This window comes from Nanorana parkeri, unplaced genomic scaffold (assembly GCF_000935625.1).
Source record: "Nanorana parkeri isolate BGI_ZX_2015 unplaced genomic scaffold, ASM93562v1 scaffold554, whole genome shotgun sequence".
In the NCBI taxonomy this organism is placed as follows: Eukaryota; Metazoa; Chordata; class Amphibia; order Anura; family Dicroglossidae; genus Nanorana; species Nanorana parkeri.
This window is the reverse complement of record NW_017306822.1, coordinates 699018-724430: the sequence shown is the minus strand read 5'-3', so window position 1 is coordinate 724430 and position 25413 is coordinate 699018. Positions and strand designations below refer to the sequence as shown.

Sequence of the window (25413 nt, the reverse complement as noted above, 5' to 3'; positions counted from 1 at the left end):
GAGAGCCCGTGCATCGGCCCCCCCCCCCCCCCCCCCAGGGCTAAGCAGGAATTTTGACATCTAAGGACTGTACCCCAATTTTAGAACTTAATTTGAATTAGTAAAGATACCCTTTAAGTCTTACAAGGTTCCTTGCGGTACTGGGGGTGTCAAGCCAAAACTCCAATGGGGATTCATGGCCAGGAGATTGGGGCTGCAACAGATGCAAACATAGCCAGGCTGATAAGAAAGGAGGACTCAATCACCTCGGGGTGCCTGACATGAAAAGTATTTGGGGCAGCGGTTCAGCCAATCACATGACTAGGACTCAATCACCTTGGGGGCCTCACTACATTTTAGTGACCTTATGAGACAATATCTAAAGGGCACCTGTTCTTCTATAGCAGACCATGTGCTGCAGACAAGAGAGAGAAGACCACACGGCCCTGGTTTATGTCTTTCTGGTGCTACATCTTAAAGTGGAACCTTCTTGTAGTTGCAGCCGGGAGGCTTTTATTGCAGGAGACACACTGTACATATCTCCTGCATATAAAGATCCCTCGCTTTCTCCGAGCAGGTCTCCAAAGATGGTACGCTAAGCCGAGAACATGCAGCTCCGTGTACAATCTCAGCACGCTAAGCCGAGAACATGCAGCTCCGTGTACAATCTCAGCACGCTAAGCCGAGAACATGCAGCTCCGTGTACAATCTCAGCACGCTAAGCCGAGAACATGCAGCTCCGTGTACAATCTCAGCACGCCTGGGTTCCATCATAAATTAACCTGGCCGGCCAAAGATGCCAAACTCTGAGACTGGACTAAGATGTCAGCGACTACGCCCAATATTGGGTGAAGCATGTCAGAGCGAAGAGGACCCCTGGCGCGACGATGTGTACCTGTGTGCTAAAATAACGTTTTCACCGAAGCTTGCGGCGTGCGACCAGACTACTGATGCTGGAGCAAGACGGGCTTGGACGGGGGTCACCTGCCATTCTCTCTGGTGCTGCTTCGAAGGAGTGGTGATATTGGGCTATGAATGTTAGCGACAGCAAGGGAACTCATGAAAAAATCGCAACACTGAAGGGGAGGAGCAAGTACAGCGGACTTCGGTCCTGCTTTAAGATCTGGAGCGATTGTGTATACGTTATGGCAGATTTAAGAGTTTAAGGCTGGGAGATCTCCAGCCCAATTCTGGACGGTGGGGAAGGGTTAGCCCAGGGGTGGGCAAACTCTGGCCCTCCAGCTGTGGTGGAACTACAAATCCCATGAGGCATTGAAAGATTCTCACAGCCACGACTCCCGGAGAGATGCATCATGGGATTTGTAGTTTCACCACAGCTGGAGGGCCAGAGTTTGGCTACCCCTGGGTTAGTCCGTTGTTGTCCCCTGCATTCCCTATCGGGGAGATGTTCCCATCACTTCCTGTCTTGCTCAAAATAATCGTGACTAGGTGATGCCTTCTACTGACTCAAGTAAACGGTGATACAGCCTTTCCTGCTCCTTTAAACCTTCACATAGACAAAGCCTGACCGGTCATAGCAGGGGTACACCCTAATGTCAGATGCAGCACCTAAAACAACTGCAATGCCTTCCGTAATGCCAACCTGTCCAGTAACACCTGTACCAAATGGCACATTTAGTCCCCGGAGCTGCATACGGCGTCACACCACCAGGCACGCACCTAGAAGGTACTTCACGAACACAAAAATAACTACAATTGCAGCCTAAAAGGCACAACAAAATGAACCTTTTTTTAAAAAAAAAAAAACCCAACCAAGTCCTGTTCCCAGCAGCCTAGTTAACTTAAAAAAAATATATAAATCCATGAAAATCCCACCTACGAGAAAGAAAACATGTTTTATGTCAGGATACCGAGTCATTTAAATGCAACACAAAGATTGAAAAAAGAAAATGCCCAGCACTCAGGTTTGCCCATAGCCAGTCACTGCCGAGATGGTCTTGGGGGTCAGTATTGGGGGAGATGGAGCGAGGCCGCGAGCATTTAATATAATGCAAATAGGTCCAACGAGGCGCGGTGTTTTCCGGAGAGGGGACAGAGAGTCGCAGGTCACGTGATGGTTCTCTGGACTTCGTCTTCGTCTGGGGGGCAGTCGATAAAGTCCGCCAGCATAGATTCGGCATCACGCATTTCCTCCTTTTTTGGGGTACACAGAGAGAAGAGTAATAAGCAACAAAGATGGCATTACCCTGTTGATCCGCCCACCACCCATCCCTGATGTGCTCTTATCTGGCGTGTGTGTGTGTGTGTGTGTGTGTGTGTGTATATTCTATATATAGATTATATATACACACACACACACAATTTATGCAGAGCTTTAAATTCACATCAGTCCCTGCCCTCAAGGAGCTTACAATCTAAGGTCCCTATCTTACACGCATACAGGGCCGACAGAAGCCAGTTAACCTTAGGGCATGTCTTTGGAGTGTGGGTAGACAAAGACGTAGTGAGGGAAATCCCCCCTAAGCACAGGGAGAACATGCAAACTCCTTGCAGATAGTGTCCTGACTGGGACACAAATCAGGGACCCCCAGTGCTTCAAGGCAGAAGGGCTGACCACTCAGTCACTATGCTGCCCAGTTACTAAATGAAGATTGGTCTACAAGCTACCATACCGGTCTTAGACCTTGTACATATGAGCTTTAGTATTTGCAAACGCTTGCTGCACAGATTGCTCTGCCTGAGCATGTGCAAACCTTTGGCCAAGCTTCAAAAAACTTTGTTTGAGCCTTTAAAACAGGGGTCACAAAGTACCAGCCCGCGGACCATTTTCGGCCCACGGGCTGGTTACTTTTGGCTGATAGGGGGGTAGAGCCTGCTCTCCTGTACTGGGTCTGGGCCCCATTAGGTCAGCAGGGGGGCCCAGGGACAGCGGGGACTCCTCATTTGCAGCAGCCACAGTTGCCACCTGTCTGGATTCACCCTTACAGTCACACAAGATATCACGATGTCAGGGGAACAGTTGAATACACAGAGGAGGCAGGAGACTTGGAGGGACGCTAGAACTCGGGGAGCAAGGAGGTGTCTGAAACACAGGGTGCAGATAAGTGTTGAAGGGCATAGGGGTTCTGCTTCAGGCAGATGTGTCGCTCCCCATCTCCCCTGGCTGTCTCTCTGGCCGTCGCTCCTCGCCCCCCCCCCACCCGCCCGCCGCGCCTTCTCCTCGCTCTCACTCCTGGCTAACTCTCCTAACTCTCTCACCTGGCTGTCGCTCCTCACTCTCTCCCCTCTGGCTGTCGCTCCTCACTCTCTCCCCCCCCGGCTGTCGCTCCTCTCTCTCTCTTCTCATGCAGCCCCCATGGAAGAAGAAAACGTGCCCAGTGGCCCCCTGCTCTAAAACAACCAGTATGGGGATGTGCCGAGTCACTGTGAACAATCTTCAGCTGCCTGAAAGCTTTGTAGAAGGCTACTGTACACACTGCTCTTACTCAAGCTAAAACCCCCGTGTACTGGGCCTTACCCCAAGCCAACCTTTCTGGCCTGTAAATCACTAAGCAACCCCACCTTCCATCGGATTAGAAAGTATAAACTTCCATCTCAAACATATTTTCACCTGGTGTATGGGAACTCAGTATAAAAGGAAGAATTCCTGGTCATAAAATAACTGGGAAAATTATAGAGTGATCTTTAAGAATATATAACAACTAAAGAAAGTTCTTTTGTATATTTACCTAGAGGTTTTCTTTAAACAGTCACTCACCTTTGTATCCTCAACCATTTCTTCCTCCTCCTCCTCCTCTTCTTCTTCCACAAGCACCTCTACCTTCCTCTCTTGCAGTTCTTTCACGGGTTCTTCTTCTTCAGGCTCCTCGATAATAGGTGGCTCTGACTCGGATACATAGTCATCCTCTGGTTCTGCAGTATCCTCATCTTGAGAGGGTTCCGGGTCTGTACGAGGCGGAGGTGGTGGAGATAGTACGGGAGGTGCAGAGGGGCTAGATGTCACTTCTGTTTCTGTGTCTCTGTCCTGAAAATCATCCTCTGGGTTCTCTCGATCTTCGCTCTCTACTACCATCAGGAGGTCTGTGTCTCCACCTTCATCTTGCACAGGGGACAAACGGGGCGGGCCCTCTTCCGACTCTGGTTCTTGTATTACTGGTTTAGTGTCCTCTTGAACTTGCTCAATGTTCGGTACATCTTCCGGTACGTCCTGTACGGCCTCTACGTCTTGAACTGCTTCTATATCGTGAAGAGCTTCTACATCCTGTATGGCTTCTACGTCCTGGATGGCTTCCACATCTTGTATAGCTTCCACTGCTGTACTTAGCTGCATATCTTCGTGCATTAAGCCCTCTTCATCCTCTACCTCCTCCTCTTCATCATCTTCTGCGTCGAGATCCTCCTCTTCCTCATCCTCTTCCGACATACATTCCTCATCTTCAAAGTCGTCCTCTTCCTCATCATCATCTATACCTTCCAGGTCTTCTTCCTCTTCGTCGTCGTAATATTCATCTTCATCCTCATCATACATTCCTTCTTCATCATCTTCTTCCTCCTCTTCATCATCAGTGCTGTTAATGTTTATGACCATGTCACCTTCTGACGGGGGAGCGGGGGGAGGTGGAGGCGGGGGTGCCTCTGTGGCGACTAGCACTTGAGGAGCAGAAGGACCTGGGCACGTCAGAGGTGGAGGTGCCTGCTGCGGAAGTGCCGCCGCGCTTGGCGATGGAACATTAGCTGGGGCAGGAACCTCTGCTGCCTCTTCAGCAGGAGGCTTGACAGAAGGTGGGGAAGGCTCAGATTTCGGCACTGGTTTTTGGAGGAAGCCTTTAGGCACTATGACGACACTGTCATCCGAATCGCTCTCTAAGGAAATCTCCACATCTGAAGCTTCTTCTTTCTCGTAGTGGACAAAGATTGGGTGGGCGGTTTTTCCGAAAGTCTCTTGAGGGGACTGCACTGCTGGGACAGCTGGGGGCTCTATGGGCTGCGGAGGAACTGGGGTTCTGACTGGAAGGTGATTCACTGGAGGCGGGGCTGGGAAAATAAGCGGGCGAGCTGGAACAGGAAGTCTCTGGGTGGGTGTCTCGGGCTGTTGTTGGGGACGTGGCCCGTGCTGTGGAAGGGGTCGCTGAAGGGTAGGCACACGAGGGTGAATGATGAGGCGGCAAATAGCAAGGGCTTCCGTGCAGAACATGGAGACCTGCAACCAGAAACGAGATGAAAATCAAAAGAATTCGACGTACTCTGACTGCATAGCATACGCAGGGCGACAACACTATCAGATTCTGCAGTCTCGGCTTTGGGACTACTACTGATGGCTGCTGTGCTGCCACCTCAGCATCTCCCCTTCCGCCTGTGAGCTTACAGAGGAGACACTTCCCTGCAATCTTGATTTCAAGTTTTATTCAAATGACGTTTCTCCAGGGAAAAATAAAAAAAAATCTGTGACTAGCTTTATATAACTTACATACAGTCCTAACATGCTCATGCTTCAATCTTTCCAGTATTATACATCAATTACCGCTCATCGTGGCCAGTTCCCTCTCCGTAATTGAAAGTTGATGGGGAGCTGACAACACTACACAGCTGTCATTCAAAGCAATAATCTCCCCAGCGTTGTTGGCACATGGAAGTGTTACCATATGCATACTGCCTGGCCACACCGGACACCGACTGCGATGCACATGTATACAAGCCCACATCAAGGCACAAGATCTGTTTGGTGAAGAACACCAGCAGGTTCTACGCTCCAAGTACAGCTGCTATCTCCTGCTCTTCTGTGAAATGGACCTGAAAAGCGCAGAGATCAAATCACACTACAGAGAGACTCAGAGGAGGTGGTACACTCCACCCCTCCCTTTCTCCTGGTACAGAGGGACCCATCTGGACTGGCACACGCGCTGCCAAAGGGGCACCCCAATTTAACAAAATCTACAGGAATCTAAAGGGGACCCCGTCATTATTATCTTTCCTGCAAGTTTTCAACGTTGTCATACCTGTTGACTTTCCTCTGTTATCCCCCCTCTGAAGATCCTGATAGCACAGTGCAGAGGAGCCGGCAGACGAGGGCTCGGGGTCAGGATGAGGGACAAAAGCAGCCGATAAAGTTGTTTTCTGCAGTCACTGCTGATGTATGGGCCGACCCACTGATCGGAACCTTGCTGAAGACGCAGCAGTAAGGGAATGGAGAACTCTTGAAGGCGCTGGGGAGAGAATTACAGATATGATTACCTTGAAATGACAATGGAACAAATAAAAACATAAGTTGTGCATTGCCCAGGCAGGGCTGTGGGTCTAATGTCAGACACAGTCCTAGGAATACACTAAAATGGGTGTTCAACACACGTTTGAGCTGTGCATTTGCAATTTTAAGCCTGTGTGCTTAACAGCAACACCCGGGTACACAAGCCTTAATTAGCAATGTGGCAGAGCAGCAGCCCTAACAATTTAAATCGGAAGAATATTAAGAAACAATCTTAAGCGGCTTACTATAACAACTCACCCGATGTGTGTCGTCCTTTATCAGTGAACCTCCATACAGAATGATGGAGCAAAGGGCTAGAAGAGAAAAAGCAGATCATCAAATGTTAGGAGTCAGTAACACAGACATTAAGCATCTACCACTTGTACAGGGCAATACAGTAACAAAGTTATCAGAAAGCAAGTTTCCACCTCCTTCTGCAGGGTAACACGGATAAGACAGTCTGTCCTTACACCTGCAGGGAGCTACGAGTCTGTCCTCCCTGTGCAGGGTGATATAGACAGAAGGGGGCTACGTGTCTGTCCTCCTCCTGCAGGGTGATACAGACAGAAGGGGGCTATGAGTCTGTCCTCCTCCTGCAGGGTGATAGCTATGAGTCTGTCCTCCTCCTGCAGGGTGATACAGACAAACGGGTCAAGGAGTCTGTCCTCCTTCAAGAGAACACAGACAGGAGGGGGCTATAAAAATTCTGCAGAGAAACATGATGACAACAGTAGAATATATCATGGGACAGTTCAGAAGTGGCTGGTACACACCTCTCAAGGACGCTATACACAGCTCAGTGTTTGCACTAGTTTCTCTCTTCCTGTGGCTCTGGAAGTCCCCATTCACCATATCTGACACTTTCTGCTTCTTTGCTCCAAGCTGCACAAATCCTGATATCTGAGAAGAACGGAGATTGGATGAAGAGAGAGCGGTGACAAAGGATGCACACACATGCTGGTGAGTCTGCTTACCTTAACATTGTCTGTGGGTGGATTGATATCACTCAGAAGGTGGGCTAGTAAGACATCAGAGTGATGGGACATCCCTTGCAAAACCCCTGAAGAAACCCCACACATGGTCACCCATCGCTCCAGCACACGATACACCGCTCCACGGAGGGCACTATATCAGAGAGTTAGAACCATCTTATATAATATTCACACACAGGTCACATATCCCTACTGTGTAACCAGGTCCCGTTGCAAGTGCACCTTCCTCTTTTTGCTAGTTTAAAACTGATCTGAGCAGCTGCAGACATACACTGGACACTGTCAACTGCCTTGTAAAAGTAATACCTGGGCTTCTGGTGTGTATCTGTACCTTTTCATAGGATGGAATGGAACTGCCTCTGGGTGAGCCTGCTCTCCGTTTGTGCACGGCCATATAGTATATGTCCCATAGTTGGGGATAACACTTATCAGAGGTGCCTTGACGTGGCAGTGTGCTTTATGCTGGCTAGCTTGAAAAGCGTGCTAGGTAACCCCTTTGTATTTTAAGTGTTTTTGGTTTTTTTCTTTAGAGATACCACAAACAAATTTGCTGTTCAATATAAATAACAACTCTTTCAGTGGTCTTAAAAGGAGAACTATGGGGTTAAGGCTTTTCCCCATAGTTCTCCTTAGGGTAACGGGAGGACACAAACTAGCGTCCTCCCGTCACCCTAGGCTCAGTATACTGCGAGCTGTAGCTCGCGGTATACTGAGACGCCGCAGTATACCGCGAGCAGCTGCTCGCGGTATACTGAGATGCTGAAGCGGACCCCGACAATTGTGCCGGGATCCGCCCAGCTGCGTGACTGACAGCTGGCTCTGCCTATCTAAAGGCAGAGCCAGCTGTACCCGCCCCCTGCCCGTTCCGCCAGTCAGCACTGGCGGATCAGAGCAGGGAATCCAGCCCCTTCCCTGTCACGGCAGAGAGCCGTGACAGGATCGAGAAGTGAGCGAACGCCGGTATGTGTTCGCTCACCTCCCGATCTACTGAGCCGACCTGTGACAATCTCATTGTCACAGGTCGGCTAGAACTATGAGGTGAGTGAAAAGCACTCACCTCATAGTTCTCCGTTAACTATTAATAAAAATGTATCTTATTTGTGTATCACTTAGTAGTAGACCCTCAAATCATCTCCGAATTGGTGCTGGCACTGTCCTTGCTTCAGGAGGGTGGCTACTTTTGTTCCCCATGGTCCCTGTGTGTTTTGTAAAGTAGTCACCGCTCCAAGCTCGCTCCCATGATGGACTACAATCTCAATACAAATTAGTGAACTAACAATTAGATTGTAGTACATCACAGGAGTGAGCTTGGAGTGGTGACTACTTTACAACAGACACATTGGGTACAAAAGTAGTCACCCTCCAGAAGAAAGGACAGTGTCAGCACCAATTCACAGATGATATGAGGAGCTACAGCTGAGTGATACACAAATAAGATACATTGCTGTTAATAGTTAAGGTACTTCAATGGTATTGTAAGATTATACTCCTGAATTTAATGTCACTTTACAATTTTCAATGTACTGACAACTTCCAATACAGAGTAGGTGCACAGCCCCGTTAACCTACCTGTAGGGCCTCTCCTGCCCGGGTGGTATTCCGCTTGCCCCTCGAACAGCTGCCCAGGAACTTAGAAGTTGTGGGAATAACCTGCAAATCACTGTAGAGAATGGCAGGAGACGGGGTCCACATCTATTAATCAGACATAAAAGAAACAGTCAGACAACAGAGAAAAAGTGGACAATGTTTAGCAAACCACATCCTTAGTCTATAGCAGATGTAGGCAGCCTTGGCACTCCAGCTGTGCTTAAAATACAGTTTCCATCAGGTCTCTATCTCTGGGAATCAGGCCTGTGGCTGTTGGAGTCTTGCAATGCCTCATGGGTCTTGCAGTTCCAAAACTGCTGGAGTGCCGAGGTTACCTACACCTGGGTCTATACAATACAAACTGAGGTTAAGAAGTATAAAAATCTTAATTTGTGGGGGTGACGACATCCATAAAATCTGAATGACTTATAAAACTGGCTGGATAAGTTCAGCAATTTTTCCCCCTAAAATGATAACGCAGATCTTGTATTTAAAAATGCAAGATGCACCTACAATGTCTGGGCTCCATCTAAAAAAAAATAAAAAATCACCTGGTTAAATATATATAAAATGGTTCCGTATACAAAGAAGATTATGTACTTATCTTACCCTATTCCTTCAATTATAGCACCAAAGTGACGTCTCACTCCTTCCGCTAAGAGGAGTACAGAGCGGCACCAATCTCAAGAGAAGATGTTATTGCAATGGACGGGAGTGTGTTCTTATGAGATTTGGCCTGCTCTGCACTCCCTGGGAATCTTCCAGGAAGGATGGTGTTCGTCACAGCCAGTGTTGTGGAAGACGGAGATAAGGCAAGTATAAATCGTACTCTTTTCTTTACAGGAACATTTTAAACATACGTTCTGCAAGTGAAAGTAATGGAGGAAAGGCAGACCTTGCACTGTCCTTGAAGTTAAAAGTTAAAGTCCAATTAAAAAAAATAGTAATATATAATAATAATATATATATTTATTTCACATCTTCATAATAGAAAAACAATGTGCATTCGTTATTTTGCATTGGATCCAGTCAAGATTTTACAGGGGACTGTCAGTGGGACCCTTCTGTAACAAGTCCATAGTCGCTGAAGCAACCATTTGCTTACAGCAGAAGGGTGAAAGCCAGCGACACAAGACACACTGACCTGGCCAGCTGGAAACGGTTGGGTTTGCGCATGTGTAATTATACACTGTCTCTCTCTCTCTCTCTCTCTCTCTCTCTCTCTCTCTCTCTCTCTCTATATATATATACATATACACACATACACACACACACACACATATATATACACACACACACTTAAAAGTCCATAGCCAGAGTTCCACTTTAATACAAAGCCCATCAAGCAACAAGCTGATCCACTGGCCCCACTATGAAGGCAAAGTAAGATTCTTACGCTACGATTGTGGACTCCAGGATGTCCAGAGCACTCAGATGGACCCGAGGTAGAACAAGTAGCTTGATGGCCTCCTCTCCCTGCCAGCTCTGTGGAGAGACAGAGAAACATATCAGTTGTATGTCTGGGGTGGGTACAGAAGAACAGACCAAAGACAGAATCCTGACACCCGTTTGTCATACAGGGAAAACTGGACGCTACCTCTTAAAGGAGAAACCCAAGTTGTAGAAAAATAAACCTTTGCAGTGGGGCTACCCCGGCACTGCAAGGGTTGACTGCTCGTCTTCATCTAGATCAGGGATGTCCAAACTCCGGCCCTCCAGCTGTGGTGAAACTACAAATCCCATGAAGCATCTCTCTCCGGGAGTCATGTCTGTGAGAATCTTGAAAAGCCTCATGGGATTCGTAGTTCCACCACAGCTGGAGGGCCGCAGTTTGGACATCCCTGGTCTAGGGTTCAAAGCAAGAATACTCACTCCAACATTAATTCCCTCTGGCTGCTAAACCAGTCCCATCGGAGGCAACCCCATTGCAAGCGTTCATTTTTCTACAACCTGGAGTTCTTCTTTAAACCAAACCTTCTCTGAGCCCATAACAGGCAAATTTGAGCAGAAACAATGCATTGTAAAATAATTAAGAGATGAGAATCAAAAATGTTAGAAACGTCGGTGTCAGTACATCAAGTTCACATAAAAAAAAAAAATAGTCTCATCTTCAGATTCCTAGAACAGATGATGACAAAACCCGAATAAAATGAAGGATTTCCTGACGTCTTGTGGCACTTTTCTGGATCAACACCCTACTATGTATTTTTAGAAACTAATAGTCCCTTTAAATGTTCTTGTTTTAGGACAGTATCCAATCCTTCACAAAACAATCTACTATATCAGATTGAAATGATCCTGGGGTGAATCATGTTCCTTTTTTTAGGGACTCACCAAGTTTTTAGCGCTCACGTTCACCACTCTGCAGACAAGGTTCAGAATGTCGGACACGGGCGCCCGCACTGGAGCCGGGAACTGCTCCCTGTTAAGTAAATTGAGGAGAAGTTTATGTGACTGTGCTATCAGGTGTAGCTATGATGAAGCCATAATGTACTGGAATTCCTCGCTATAAAAATTTGACAGGCACTTTGAAATACAACCTATTAATCGGTTTCATTTCAGAACACTTACTAAAATACTTAAACAAAACTCTTTATTTTTAGAGATACGTCTTATAGCTGACCTACAGTGTCATTTTATAGGACAAGTCTCCACACCTCTTCCTTCTATCCTCTTACTCAGGCCTAGCAAGGCCCCCCTCCTATCCTCCCTCACCAGAGCCTAGCAATGTCACCTTCTAACTTCCCTCATACAGGCCCAGAGACGCACCCTCTTACCCTCCCCTTCATCCAAACCTAGCAAAGCCACCTTCTACCTTACCCTCCGTCGCCCACGCCTAGCAAAGCCACCATCTACCCTCCCTCCAGGGCCTAGCAAAGCCAGCTTCTATCCTCCCTTGCCCAGTCCTAAAAAAGTCATCTTCTACCCTAGGTTATGCAGCCTAGCAAAGCCACCTTCTACCCTCCCTCATTGTCTGGCAGAGCCACTTTCGTCCCTCCCTCATTCAGTCTGGCAGAGCCACTTTCGTCCCTCCCTCATTCAGCGTGGCAAAGCCACCTTCTACCCTCCCTCATTCAGCGTGGCAAAGCCACCTTCTACTCTCCCTCATTCAGCGTGGCAAAGCCACCTTCTACCCTCCCTCATTCAGCGTGGCAAAGCCACCTTCTACCCTCCCTCATTCAGCGTGGCAAAAGCCACCTTCTACCCTCCCTCATTCAGCATGGCAAAGCCACCTTCTACCCCACCCTCATTCAGCGTGGCAAAGCCACCTTCTACCCTCCCTCATTCAGCCTGGCAAAGCCACCTTCTACCCTCCCTCATCCAGGGCTAGCAAAGCCACCTTCTACCCTCCCTCATTCAGTCTGGCAGAGCCACTTTCGTCCCTCCCTCATTCAGCGTGGCAAAGCCACCTTCTACCCTCCCTCATTCAGCATGGCAAAGCCACCTTCTACCCTCCCTCATTCAGCATGGCAAAGCCACCTTCTACCCTCCCTCATTCAGCGTGGCAAAGACACCTTCTACTCTTCCTCATTCAGCCTGGCAAAGCCATCTTCTTCCCCGCCCTCATTCAGCCTGGCAAAGCCATCTTCTTCCCCGCCCTCATTGAGCCTGGCAAAGCCACCTTCGTCCCTCCCTCATTGAGCCTGGCAAAGCCATCTTCTTCCCCGACCTCATTCAGCCTGGCAAAGCCATCTTCTTCCCCCGACCTCATTCAGCCTGGCAAAGCCACCTTCGTCCCTCCCTTATTCAGCCTGGCAAAGCCACCTTCTTCCCTCCTTCATTCAGCCTGGCAAAGCCACCTTCTTCCCTCCCTCATCTGACCTTGCAAGGCCACCTTCTAGCCCACTATATGCTGAGTTTTGGGTCACAGGAGACCATTAGTAATTGTTCTCCTGTGACCTTAAAGAGAACTAAATGCTTGGTCACCAAAACGTTTTGGTCACACTTCTCTTTTCATAGCACATCAATGGAACCCAATATTTAAATGCAGTCATGTGCTATGAAAAATAGAAGATCAATGCCAACTAATTTTCTTAGGTAAGCTTTTTCTTCTACTGCTCATACACCTTATGGGAAGAATACAGAGACATACCGTGTTTCCCCGAAAGTAAGACCTACCCCGAAAATAAGACCTACCCCGAAAATAAGACCTAGTTCGGTGGTAGGTCTTATATTACAGACATCCCTGAAGATATCGCTAGGTCTTACCTTCGGGGTAGCTGCACATGTAATTAAATTTTACATGTGAAGACCGGCCGCAGCTCCCTCCCGCCCACCTACCCGCACGCCCAACTATCTGTGGCTCTCTGGATGGCATCAGAGTAAAACATATTACTTATTCTCTTTTTCTGTATCCCGTTATCAATGAACAGGAATCCTCTATACTGAGTGCTCCTGTTCATTCATAACATGAGGACAGAGTATGTTTACTATAACTACAATCATGAATGAACAGGAGGGGGATGTAGATCACTTACCATTTATTCATAATTGAGGATATAGTAAACATACTCCGTCATCAATTATATACAAACACTCAGCCATCACTGAGTGTTTGCACTTGCTCTCCTCTCTGGACACGCTGTCACAGGAGGCTGAGCGAGCGTTGCAGGGTGGAGAGCTCAGCCTCCTGTGACAGCGGGCTGTCTTTGCCCCCACACCGCTCTGCCGGACTGTGATAGGAGGCTGAGCGGTGTGGGAGGAGAGACGCCGGCCACTCGCAGCGCTCGGCCATCACAGTTTCTCTCCTCCCCGAATGGGACACAGCAGCGCCCAGCGGGGAAGAGAGAAAGCTGGGATGCGCCGATATATATCGGCAGGAAAATGGCACTTTTGGCATTCAGGCAAAAGTGCAATTTTTCGCCCGATATATAGGTGCATCCCTAGTTATAACGTATTCACTGGGATGTACAGGTAGGTTCCTTGTGAAATGTCAGCAGTCTGGCCCGACCAGGGGAATACAGTTGGCACAGCATCCTGTAGCCTTGTAAAGATTGGCAGCTTTTGCCATCAGCTGCTGTCACTCAATGTAGAGGGGAGGAAGGGCATCAGCAGCAGTCCAGTGTTTGCTGCTATGACTTTGGTTCAATAGTTTTATGTACGATCACTTTGGCTCTAAATAGCAACAATATTCAAAAAAGGGTATTACCTCATAACAGATGTAAAAATGACCATCAGCTTGAACAGTACAGGATTAAATTAACCCCTAAAATGTAACTGTCATCGCTGAAAGGAGCCTTACACCCAACCCTTATGTTGATAGAACCATGGCCAAACCTTTTTTGGCTTTAGTTTTCTTTTGGGTCACAGGAGGACATTTACTAATGTCCTCCTGTGTGTGTTGTAAAGTAGCCACCGCTCCAAGCTTGCTCCTGTGATGGACTACAATATCAATACAAATCAATAAACTATACATGATATTGTAGTCCATCACGGGAGTAAGATTGGAGCAGTGGCTACTTTAAATGTGAGATTGTTCCCCATGTGTTGTAATTTAGTAATTTGTATTGAGCTTGTAATCCATCACGGGAGTGAGCTTGGAGCGGTGACTACTTTACAACACACACAGGAACCATGGGGAACAAAAGTAGCCCCCCTCCAGAAGGAAGGACAGTGTCAGCACCAATTCAGAGATAAATAAAAGACATAAGCAACAAAGCGCCACCTCCTTGTGTGAAATCCAGCCTAAAAGCAGCCAGTGGCACGATGGTATGGTGATGTGACCGGAGGCAGCTTTTTATACGCAGTTGGAGCGGAGCGGAACATTCCTTAGACACTGATCTTGTGGCCTCTTATTGACAAGCGTGACTGAAATTTGATAATTTTGAGTATTTATAACCGGTTTTATTATTCAAATAAAAAAAATTCACACAAGGAAGTGGAGCTTTGTTGCTTTTGTCTTTTATGTATCTGATGAGAACACCAGAGTCTCTTTGACAAGCAGCCTCTCCAAAAGCTGTGAATATTTTACAAGAAAGACTACTCCCGGAGGATTGTATAACGGAAATCATTAACGCCAAGAATTTTTCTGGGACCAATTCAGAGATGATTTTAGGATCTACAGCCGGGTGATACACAAATAAGATACATTTTTGTTAATAGTTAAGGTACTTTGATGTATTTTTAAGATTTAACTCCTGAGCTTAGTGCCACTTTAAATATGTTCACTTTAACAGGGAGTGTTTATGAACAGCCATCACCAGTGACAACCAAGGTGCCCCTTCAGTGCTGGAGGCTTCCAGAATGTGGTGCGAATCCTGCGGCAGGCATGTCACCGTGTGCTGATCTGTTCTGCTGCAGGATTGGGATTACACCCGGAGGTGGCAATGGCATTCTCCAACACTGGATAGAAGCCTCATCTATGACAGGTAACCAGCTGCTGTGACAGATTTCCATTGAGAACAGCATTATGCAAACAACTCCCAAGATCTTCATCTCCCCAATTCCTAGGACATGCATGCTCACCGGTCTCTGCGCTTTGATAGAGCTGCTGGAACACCGTGTGGAGCGAGCACAGAACGCTGTGCATCTGCCGTTCCCAGTTTTCTGTGTGTTTAACCCCCTGCGAGAAGCCAGAGCCTAGTGACGGCAGGAGGGAGAAGCATTGGCAGGCCAGCTGTTATGAGAGAGAAATAAATCAGAAGATTTTTGAAAATAAGAAATGTTATAAATACATCAACTATTCATTGTAAGGATTAAAAGATTTCCAACATATCATGCTACAAACAAAAATGAAATGTATATGGGAGGGTGGGGTAAGCTACTCTGAGAGTTTTGCTCGCACACAACATCTCACTGTGTAAATCCAAATCACCAGCAAGTTGGAAGGAAAAAATCCACATAAGATCCCAGTGCTGCAGGGATTTGGTTGTTTCCCCTTCCTGGGGGGAAAAGAAAACCTTGGGAAAAATAAGAACAAAAATAGAAAATTTGGGAGAGTGGGTCCCAATACCTAACTAAAGAAATATAGTCACCAGCACTCCAAATGGTAATTTAGCAATAGTCCATTTATTGACACATTGCCATTCTATGCAAGCGCTTTCGGGGCCTCAGAGGGTCCCCTTCATCAGGCACAGAATGACCCCTTGAGGCCCTGAAAGCGCTTGCATAGAATGGCAATGTGTCAATAAATGGACTATTGCTAAATTACCATTTGGAGTGCTGGTGACTTTATTTCTTCATTTGAGTTTCTCAGTGCCACCTGTGGTCACGACAAGCACCCACCCGTCTTCACGGGTCCCTAGATGTTCCGGTAACGAGTGCAGCAAGACCTCTGGTTCCCAATACCCGACTATTCCCCAAGTATCCAACCCTTGCTGACTCACTGAGCTAGCATACCTCTAGGGAGAATATCTGGGAGGACCCCTGCACTTAGCCAGTATGCTGAAAACAAATGAAACTGCTTTCCTGCTAGACCTGAGGAAACACAAACACTGAGGTGGTGGGAAGGGACGGACCCTTTGATTTTAATTGTGGATGATGCATTTCCTGTTTTAGGTGGGCAGAACCTCTCCCCTGTACTGTCCTGGAAGATGAATTGGGAAATGTAAGTTTCTGTGTTCATATACAGCAGCGGCATAAGCCTGCTTCATGTACACTTGGTGTACATTGCTGGTATATGTTTTTATTAAAAAAAATACCTCCCCAAAAGGTGGAAATGGGCTTTAAGTTTTTTTTCTCCATGTACAATATATAGTTTTACCTCCTGAACCTGCAGACTTTCTTCATCCAAGAGACTCAGGAAAAAGGCAGTGAGCTTCCCCTGCAGGAGACACAACAGTGATAGAAGGTACTGAGAGACGTACATAGACAGATATTTGAGGAAGTTTACTCACATCTACAAACACATACTACTAGATAATTGCCAGCTTTTTATTATTTATTTTTATTTTCCTCCCCATCCTTCCCACCGCGGCCATTTTTACTAAGGGTAAATAAATATATCTCCCTTTACTTCCTGGAATTCTGGCACATGTGACTAGGACATGTGACCATGCACATCATCTATGGGGAGGAAAATGCCTTTCCCTGAGATCTCGTGAGATTACAGATGAGATTTCCCAGCAATGCTCTGCTGATGACAAGGCAATCCCAGTGTGCATTGCTTTGCCAAACTGAAGTCATTTTTCCCTTTCAAAGCAGGAAGTGAATGCTCTGCCAGTGTAAGTATTTCACAATCACAGCATTTTACACCTGACACGTCTATGTTATTATTAAATCATCATACATAGAAGGATGCATTGGTAGACTCTGATTTTGGAGTGTAAAGGTCCGCTTTACCACAAGGCCTTACAATTGTCAATTGCGGCAGCCAGCAAAAGCACAGCATGGATCAGAATGGGACCTAGTGCTACATGCATGTGGTCCCCTGGGGGGGTGCAACAAGGAATTTTTAGTCCAGTTGTAACTTCTTTAGGGCTGCCACACTTAAAAAGCTCTGTTGAGTTAAAAGGTGCACTTTAACAGAATAAGCTTGCTAGGCCATAAGCATGTCTAGATACAATACCCGCAGGGATCCACAGGCTCGGGGATATGTGATCATGCAGCACCGGATTCCTTCAAGAGCCGGCATCAAACACTGTAGGAAAGAAAGACACAATTGAGATATGGAACACCAAGATAATTATTTTCTGGCCTGGCTTATACATGCTGCAGTGGCGTATAATTTGCCCACAGCAACCAAAGCCATCATCAAGCTGAATTCTGATTGCCTATTACTGACAGCAGCCTTATCTTATATAAAAGGTACTAATTTCTTTACACGAGTCACGCTGCACAGTTTTCATGCCGATCATTCATGATTACCTGAGGTCTCAGGCCCAGCAATGACGTGAGCAGTCCCGGGATGTGATTGGTGGAGATTTCCCGTGACAATTCTGGCAGTGCAGAGGAATGCGTGAGTAGGGAGCGTAGCACGAAAACCGCCAGGCTGATCACCCTGGGGGGATCCTGGGACTGTACAGAGCAGAGAAAACAAAGTGACACATTAATACATTTTTACTAGAACACAACATAAAATATTTATGAAAGGCATTTATATAGCGTGCTCCATATATTGCACATTCCTAGCAGTCCCTGCTCTCTGGGAGCTTAAACCTAAGGTCCCTATGTTACATGTATACACCAAACACATACAAGGGCAGTTTAGACTGGAGCCAATTAAAAGGAGAGCTATTGGAAGAGTGAAATACACTCAGCGCCATAGTTAGAGCCGACGTGTGACACTGCAGCTGTCACACATCGGCTCTATTGATCGGGAACTGAGTGATCACATACCACTGATCACTCAGTTCATGATCTTCTCCCTGCAGAGAGCAGTGACTGTCAGTCATCACTCCCCACAGGGATTCCCCCCTCCCCTCTAGCACTCGCAGGAAGAACAGAAGAATCAGTAGGCCGGGTGGATCCCGACGATATCAGGATCCTTCTGCGCTGTCAGAAAACAGCAGGCAGTAGCCCGGCATTTGCTGAGTTTTGGGTCACAGGAGGACATTAGTAAATGTCGCCCTGTGACCCAAAAGAGAACCAACGGCAAACATTTTTTAGCTATAGTTCTCTTTTAACCTACCAGCACATCCTTGGAGTGTGGCAGGTAACCCACGCAAGCACAGAGAGTAGTGCCCTGGCTGCGAATCAAACCTAGAACCCGAGTGCTGCAAGGCAGAAGTGCTAACCAGTAAGTCACTGTGCTGCCCTATTATACCCACAATACACAAACGCAAGCTTCTGTTACTACCGCAGTCCAAAATCAGGGGTCTACACGGCTTCAAAACAACATTGGAAACGTCGCACAGACCTTGGAAGACAAAAAAAGATGTCCTCCAGCCAGGAAATGAGGCGGGCTCTATCTGACTTGCTGCAGCTTCTAATGCACATTGTGAGAAGCTCCCAGTGTGCAGTGAGATCAGAGGAAGTCATTGCAGTCCAAGACAGGAGCCGGTACAACCGTGCAAGACTGAAGTTGAGGCTGGAGGCCCCTAACATGAGGAATAAGGAGTTCCCACCGGGACTGGAGGCTATTCTTTTTCTGTATAGGAAAAATAAATCTGTCGGGACCGGATACCATATCGTCAAGACCCTGATATTTGCGCATATCCACCGTAACCCGGTGAGTACCCATTACTAAGGGGGCTGTCGGACTAAGGAGATAGGAACTAACAATCATCCGTCTTCTAAACCCCCCCTGTCCTGCTCTTACATTGCCTATTTTTTGAGATCTACTCTTCATATCGCCCATTGAACATTGTTGCCTCTGGCATCGCCTTCACTTATTTAAAGAAACAATTCAAGATTAATATAAATATAGATCACTGAATGCTATCTTTTTTTTGTTTCAGCTTTTTTGAAAAAACTGTCACAGATTATTCACTGTAATCTTTTTGAGACGTTTTTTCTGATACTGTGTTATATATTTCCAATGAAGTCGTAATGCCGTATTATATTCACTAACCAAAGCTGATTTTATCCATCTACTATCATCTATTATTACTTAATCTTAATCGAAGCTGATTTTATCTATTTATTATTATTCAATTTTACTATTTATTCTTTGTCATCTAAGTTCATCACGATTATTCACTTACGTTTGAATGTCATTTATATCTATTAGCCATAGGCTACACTTTATGTTGTTCACATAGTGATACAAACCATCTTTTTCGTTTACTTTTTATGACTGTTTCGAATACACATAATTTATACATTGATATCCCACTGATCACTCAACCCAATCTGTGAATATTTACACATATTTTGTTGACTTTATCTCTAGCGCTGTGTTCCAAGTACTCTATTCTTTTTCTGTGTTGGGAACGAGGAAAGCCTTCTCCAATTATATTAGGAATTGACAAGCAAGGACTCAAACCCCTAGAAGAGTTAGTCCCTCAGACAGGTTATGCTAGAGGTCAATGGCAAGCGTACTTCCAGATTAGAGACTTCTATACTTATCTCTCCTCAATCGGGACTCCGATGAGATCATCTCATCAAAGCTAAATCACATACTATTTCAAGACTTTACAAAATCCTAATATGCCATGCATGTCCCAGTCGCACCTATTTCATGAGAGGATGGGAGAGGGAATTGGGTCATTCCAAAGATGCAACTGATTGGGGTTCGATTTACTGCCTGCCCCCCCCCCATCACACACACCTTCCCCTCCCCAGCAGCACATTCACAAACATGGCCAAAAGTTTTTGGACACCTGACCATCATGCCTATATGTTGGATATCCCATTCCAAATCCACAGATATTAATATGGCGTCTCACCTGTATGACTTGCAAGACGCTGCGAATCCAGGAGATACAATGCTGCTGGAATACATCTGTAGGAGACTCCTCAACAAGCAGGGACAAGAGAGACAAGCCTTCAATCCTGGAAAAGAATGAAAACGAAAAAAAAATTCAAAAGCAACAAAAAACAGCAGCCGCAGCCCAAGTCATCATCCCATTGTAAGAGTGCTAGTCCTCGCATGAGGTATTAAGTAGGGATGTACCGATATATCGGCCACTGAAACAGATCCGCTGAAAATGGCACTTTTGGCAAAATGCTGAAAGTGCCATTTTTCTGCCGATATAGCAGTGCATCCGTTCTTTCCTCCCCGCTGGGCGCTGCTCTGGGTCCCAGCGGGGAGAAGGGAAAGTGTGACAGGCAGCTGAGCAATGCGGGAGGAGAGCGCTGTGAGCGGCCGGCGTCTCTCCTCCCCGCACCACTTCTGCCTCCTATCACAAATCAGGAGATCGGCAGTGAGACAACCAGCGCTGTCATAGGAGGCAGGCCGGCGGTGCGGGGGAGGAGTCAGCTGTCAGATCGAGCTCCTCTCCTCGCTCAGCCTCCTGTGACAGCGTGTCAGGATGGAGAGCGAGTACAAGCAGTCGGTGATCAGTGATCGCTGAGTGTTTGTAGATAATGGAGGACATAGTAGGTTTCCTGTGTCCTCAATTCTGAATGAATGGGAAGTGATCTACATCCCCCCCTGTCCATTCATGATTGTGGATATGGTAACCATACTTCGTCCTCTTGTTATGAATGAACAGGAGCACTCGGTATAGAGGATTCCTGTTCAACAGGGGACACAGAAAAAGAGATTGAGGACTCTGTGTCCCCAATCTCTTTTTCTATTTTAAAAGGGAAATATCAGGGGTCTGTTTAGATCCCCAATATTTCCCTGAAGCCCCTAAAAGTAAAGTAAAAAATAAAAATCTTTTTTTTTTATTATTGTATTTTTAAAAATGTTTTAATTTTTTAATATGTTTTCATTATTTTTCATTAAATATTTAAATGTTTTACTTTACTTTTAGGGTCTTCTGGGAAATATTGGGGGTCTAAACGGATCCCTGATATTTCTCTTTTGAAATAGAAATTGAGAACACAGAGTCCTCAATCTTTTTCTGCAGCCCCTGTTATCAATGAACAGGAATCGCCTATACTGAGTGTTCCTGGTCATTCATAACATGAGGACAGAGTAAGGTTACTATATCCACAATCATGAATGAACAGGAAGTGATGTAGATCACTTCCCATTCATTCATAATTGAGGATATAGTAACCATACTCTGTCCTCAATTATTTACAAACACTCAGAGATCACTGACTGCCTGTACCCCGCTCTCCTCTCTGACACGCTGTCACAGAAGGCTGAGCAGCGAGGAGTGGGAAGGAGAGCTCAGCCTCCTGTGACAGCGAGCTGTCTCCGCCCACACAACGCTCTCCTGATATGTGACAGGAGGCTGAGCGGTGCGGGGAGGAGACACTGTGACCGCTCACAGCACTCGGCTGCCTGTCACAGTTTCTCTCCTCCCCGCTGGGACACAGAGCAGCGCCCAGCGGGGAGGAGAGAATAGACTGGATGCGATGTTGTATCGGCCAGAAAATGGCACTTTCGGCATTATGCCAAAAGTGCCATTTTCGGCCGATATATCGGTGCATCCCTATAAGATATATTTTTTTTTTTTTTATTGAAAAAGTTAGAAAAAAACATTTCCGGTTTCGGCCCAACATTTTTATTTTATTTCGGTTTTCCATTTCGGTGCACCTCTAGTATAAGACGAGCCTTCTCAGTATGTAGACTGGCTTTTGCACCACCAGTTTACTATGGGTGTCACGTCTGTATAATGGGGGGATTGGGTTTTAAGAGGAATCATTCAAGTTCAGTCATCCCTACTACTGACTCCCTACTACGTCATTCATTTGAAGCCGTCACCTAACAGGCATTAAAAGTTTTGATATGTGACAGCGTTGGGTAAAGCTTAAACTATGCACCGTGTCAATTTTATTATTTTCTTTAAAGCACAGCACCCCCCTCCCCCCCAGCAATGGAATGCAAACCAGCGTCATGTCTTCTTGATTTCGGGACTGTTAGGTCAGCGATCACTGTCAGTGTCGGATATTTGAAAAGATTTCTCAATGACTCTCTTACACTGATGAACAATCTTAGACATGTCTGGAGGCATGTGAGGAGCATGTGAGGAGCATGCAGTGTGTATGAAGCCTGAAGAAGAGAACATGTGGGGGGGTCTATGATAATATCCGTCATTGTGGAAAGCGGGCAGCCCGTACCTGGTAGAACCCGACACCAACCGGGAGCTACAGCTGGCAAGGAAGTTCGGAAGGGAAGCCGAGGAACCCTGAAATGACAAACAGAAGGAGAAACATCAGCCGGCAGTTGCTGATCACATGTAACCGGGTGAATTTGCGAAAATTGAATTACCCCTCCAATCTGGCTCCCCCCCCCATCGCTATACTCACCATTGGGCTAGTGCTCCTTTGCCCTCCATCGGTGCCCTATCCGTACCCCGTACTGCCATGTAGTGCCGACCTGCATTTTGAATTTTGCTCGAGCACTCGTTGGTCATAAGCGCTTCTCATTGGTCAGCGTGCTCAGCTGACCGCACCGACCAATGAGTGCTCACCACTTATGAGCTAAATTCACAATCCAGAGCGCAGGGCTTGCACTACATGGCAGTACGGGGTAGGGATAATACACTGGCAACGGTGGAGGGGAAGGAGCGCTAGCCCAAAGGTTAAAATAGTGAGGGAGGGAGAGAGAGAGGGTAAGGAGGGGGTAAGTCCATTTTCCCAAATTCACCTGTAAAAGTGAACTTACCCTTTAACCTCAATTCAAAACTGGTCATTCATATTAAAGTGCAACTGAAGCCAAAGCTTTTTTTTTGTTGCTTTGGAGTGGAGAGGGATTAGACCCCGTCAGGTTTTTTTTGCTATCTGTGTCCCCGCCAGGGAGACTCCCCCCCCCATGTGTCCTGGTGACCGTCATCAGTGAAAGAAAATCAAAAATGTTGAGATGTCACCAGAAAAGGAATAGATGGGAAATCTTCCAATGCTGACCACCAGGGATTTCCTCTCACTTCCTGTTGTGGCTATCAGACAGGAAGTGAGAGGAAATCTCCCCCAATGGGACACAGATGGCCAAAAATAAATCCTCCCGTACTCTATCCCAAACTTTAAAAAAAAAAAGTTTTGGCTTCATTTCTACTTTAAAGCAGAACTCCGGCCAGATAAAATCTTAACCCTTGCAGTGGAGCTGAAATAGCAAAGTTATCCTCACCCGAACCACGATACCGGCTTGTTTTTAGACCGCTCCCTTCAGCCTCGCTCCCCCTCCATTCCAGCCGTCTAAGGTCCTGTGAGTCATTGTCCTATACAGTGTATAGGACGTGAGAATGCCGGGACACACCATCACTGAAGCAGTGGGGGAGTGAGGCTGAAAGGGCCGGTCTAAGAGTGATGATGTCAGCGGTCCTTAGACTGGGGGAGAAGAGGCTGTGGGGACTTTTTAATATTTGCATGGCTCCGCCCACACACGGTATTATCTCAACTGTCAATTATTCACAGGATCACCGCAGCAGAGGGACTCGAAAATCTCCATGAAACCCGAGTGTGGGGTCAACGCCACCATTGTGGTCCCGATAACTCCCTCCAGCTCCATAACCAAAGTCTGTAGCTCGGGGGGCTGCAAAGACAGTCTGTAGGAGCCTGAGAGTTGCGCCCACCATCCACAGATCGCCGTTGCATTGCTCTGCAGGCTCCAATGCATAAGTACAATGCAGGGCTATGGAGCGGCGTGGACGCAGAGGGACATTCCATCAGCCGGGGAGGAGCGGAGCGCACCGACCGCTGGGTGAGCGGTAAGTATAACAGCTTTCCCCCCCACCCCCGGGTATAAACGCGTGATGTATAGGTCAGTGGGCGCCCGTGTCATAGAGGGCCCCCAAGGGACAAGGCTGAGTGATTTAAAGGCACCTTATTGGTAGTCCATTGATTGTATCCCCCGGCCCCATGACAGAGGGTCCGTACAGACCCGGGACTGAGGGGGTAAACAATACAGGGACCTGAGCATTGCACCCACTAATGGCGGCTGCGATGCTCTGCAGACCTTGCATGCGGATATTTAATAAATGCACATTTTTTATTTCCACGTGGCTGAATTGATTATTGTTTCCTAAGGTGGACTATACCTTTAAGTGAAATGTATGGAGTGGACATGACGTGTCCTCTGGGGGGGGGGGGGTTATCAAAACTAGAGCAGTCGGCTGTGGTAACCAATCAGCATACTGCTTTTATTTTTAAAGCTTAACTGGACACACTGAAGAGAGAAGTCGATTAGTTGCCATGGGCGACTGCTCCAGATTGGATAACCTCCCCCAAGGTGTTGTCTATAGACTACAGGACCGTCCCCGATGCTAAGAAAGATCATAATGGAAGTCAATGGGAATTGGTGATCAATGGACTGAAAATCAAAGGTCAGATCTCCTGACACCAGATCATTGTGTCCTGTCATTGGAGGGGGGTGTTTTTCTGGGACACACTGCACTTCCTCCCCTGATGACACACTATGATCACTGAGGTGAAGGAGGACACACCATGTGCAGCACACAGACACACGGTATTCATTCACACAAAGCTCCCCCCGGCCCGCTCACCTCCCCCCGCAGCGCTCCGTGCTCCCGCAGGCCCCGGATGGTCTCGGCCAGCTCCCCCTCGCTCAGCTCTTTCTCCAGCAGCCCGTTCACCACCGCCTCCATCATCCGAAACCCGACACACACCGCCGCCATCTTCCCGCCACCGCCGCCACTGCTCCGCGTCATCACCCTGCGCGGCTCAGACGTGACGTCAGCCGTGTCTATGGCAACACGGGGAATCCATGGTAACTGCGAGCACTGCCTGGCTCACGGAGCGGAGCTGAGCCTCAGACACGCGTGGTAAGAACAGCCTGATCAGTAACTGCATCTTGCCTAGCAACCAGGGCTCATAGCAACCAGCATCTTTTCTAGTACCAGAGCTAATACAAACCAGCATCCTGCCTAGCAACTAGTGCTCATAGCAACCAGCATCCTTCCTAGCAGCCAGCATCTTTTCTAGCAACCAGAGCTGATACGAACAAGCATCCTTCCTAGCAACCAGAGCTGATAGAGATAAGCATCCTTCCTAGCAACCAGAGCTGAAAGAAATCAGCATCCTTCCTAGCAACAAGAGCTCATTAACAACTAGAATCTTGCATAACAACCAGAGCTCATAGTGACCAGTATCCTTCCTAACAACCAGAGCTCATAGCGACCAGTATCCTTCCTAGCAACTGGAGCTCATAGCAACCATAATCTTGCCTAACAACCAGATTTCATAGCAACCAGCACC

General features: G+C 47.1%; 1 protein-coding gene across 1 annotated transcript; it reads right to left on the bottom strand.

Annotated features, from left to right (window-relative positions):
* Positions 1-1715: 1715 nt before the first annotated feature.
* PELP1 (proline, glutamate and leucine rich protein 1) lies at positions 1716-24882 on the bottom strand. Its single transcript, XM_018561988.1, has 17 exons — positions 24702-24882; positions 22321-22388; positions 20031-20136; positions 17569-17718; positions 17270-17341; positions 16466-16525; positions 15229-15379; positions 11098-11222; positions 10160-10248; positions 8746-8868; positions 7159-7309; positions 6958-7084; positions 6443-6498; positions 5937-6143; positions 4235-5140; positions 3713-4117; positions 1716-2133 (listed from the first exon to the last, which is right to left on the bottom strand). Exons 1-17 carry the CDS (start codon positions 24864-24866, stop codon positions 2047-2049), a joined length of 3048 nt encoding a protein of 1015 aa, XP_018417490.1. The 5' UTR covers positions 24867-24882; the 3' UTR covers positions 1716-2046.
* Positions 24883-25413: the final 531 nt, after the last annotated feature.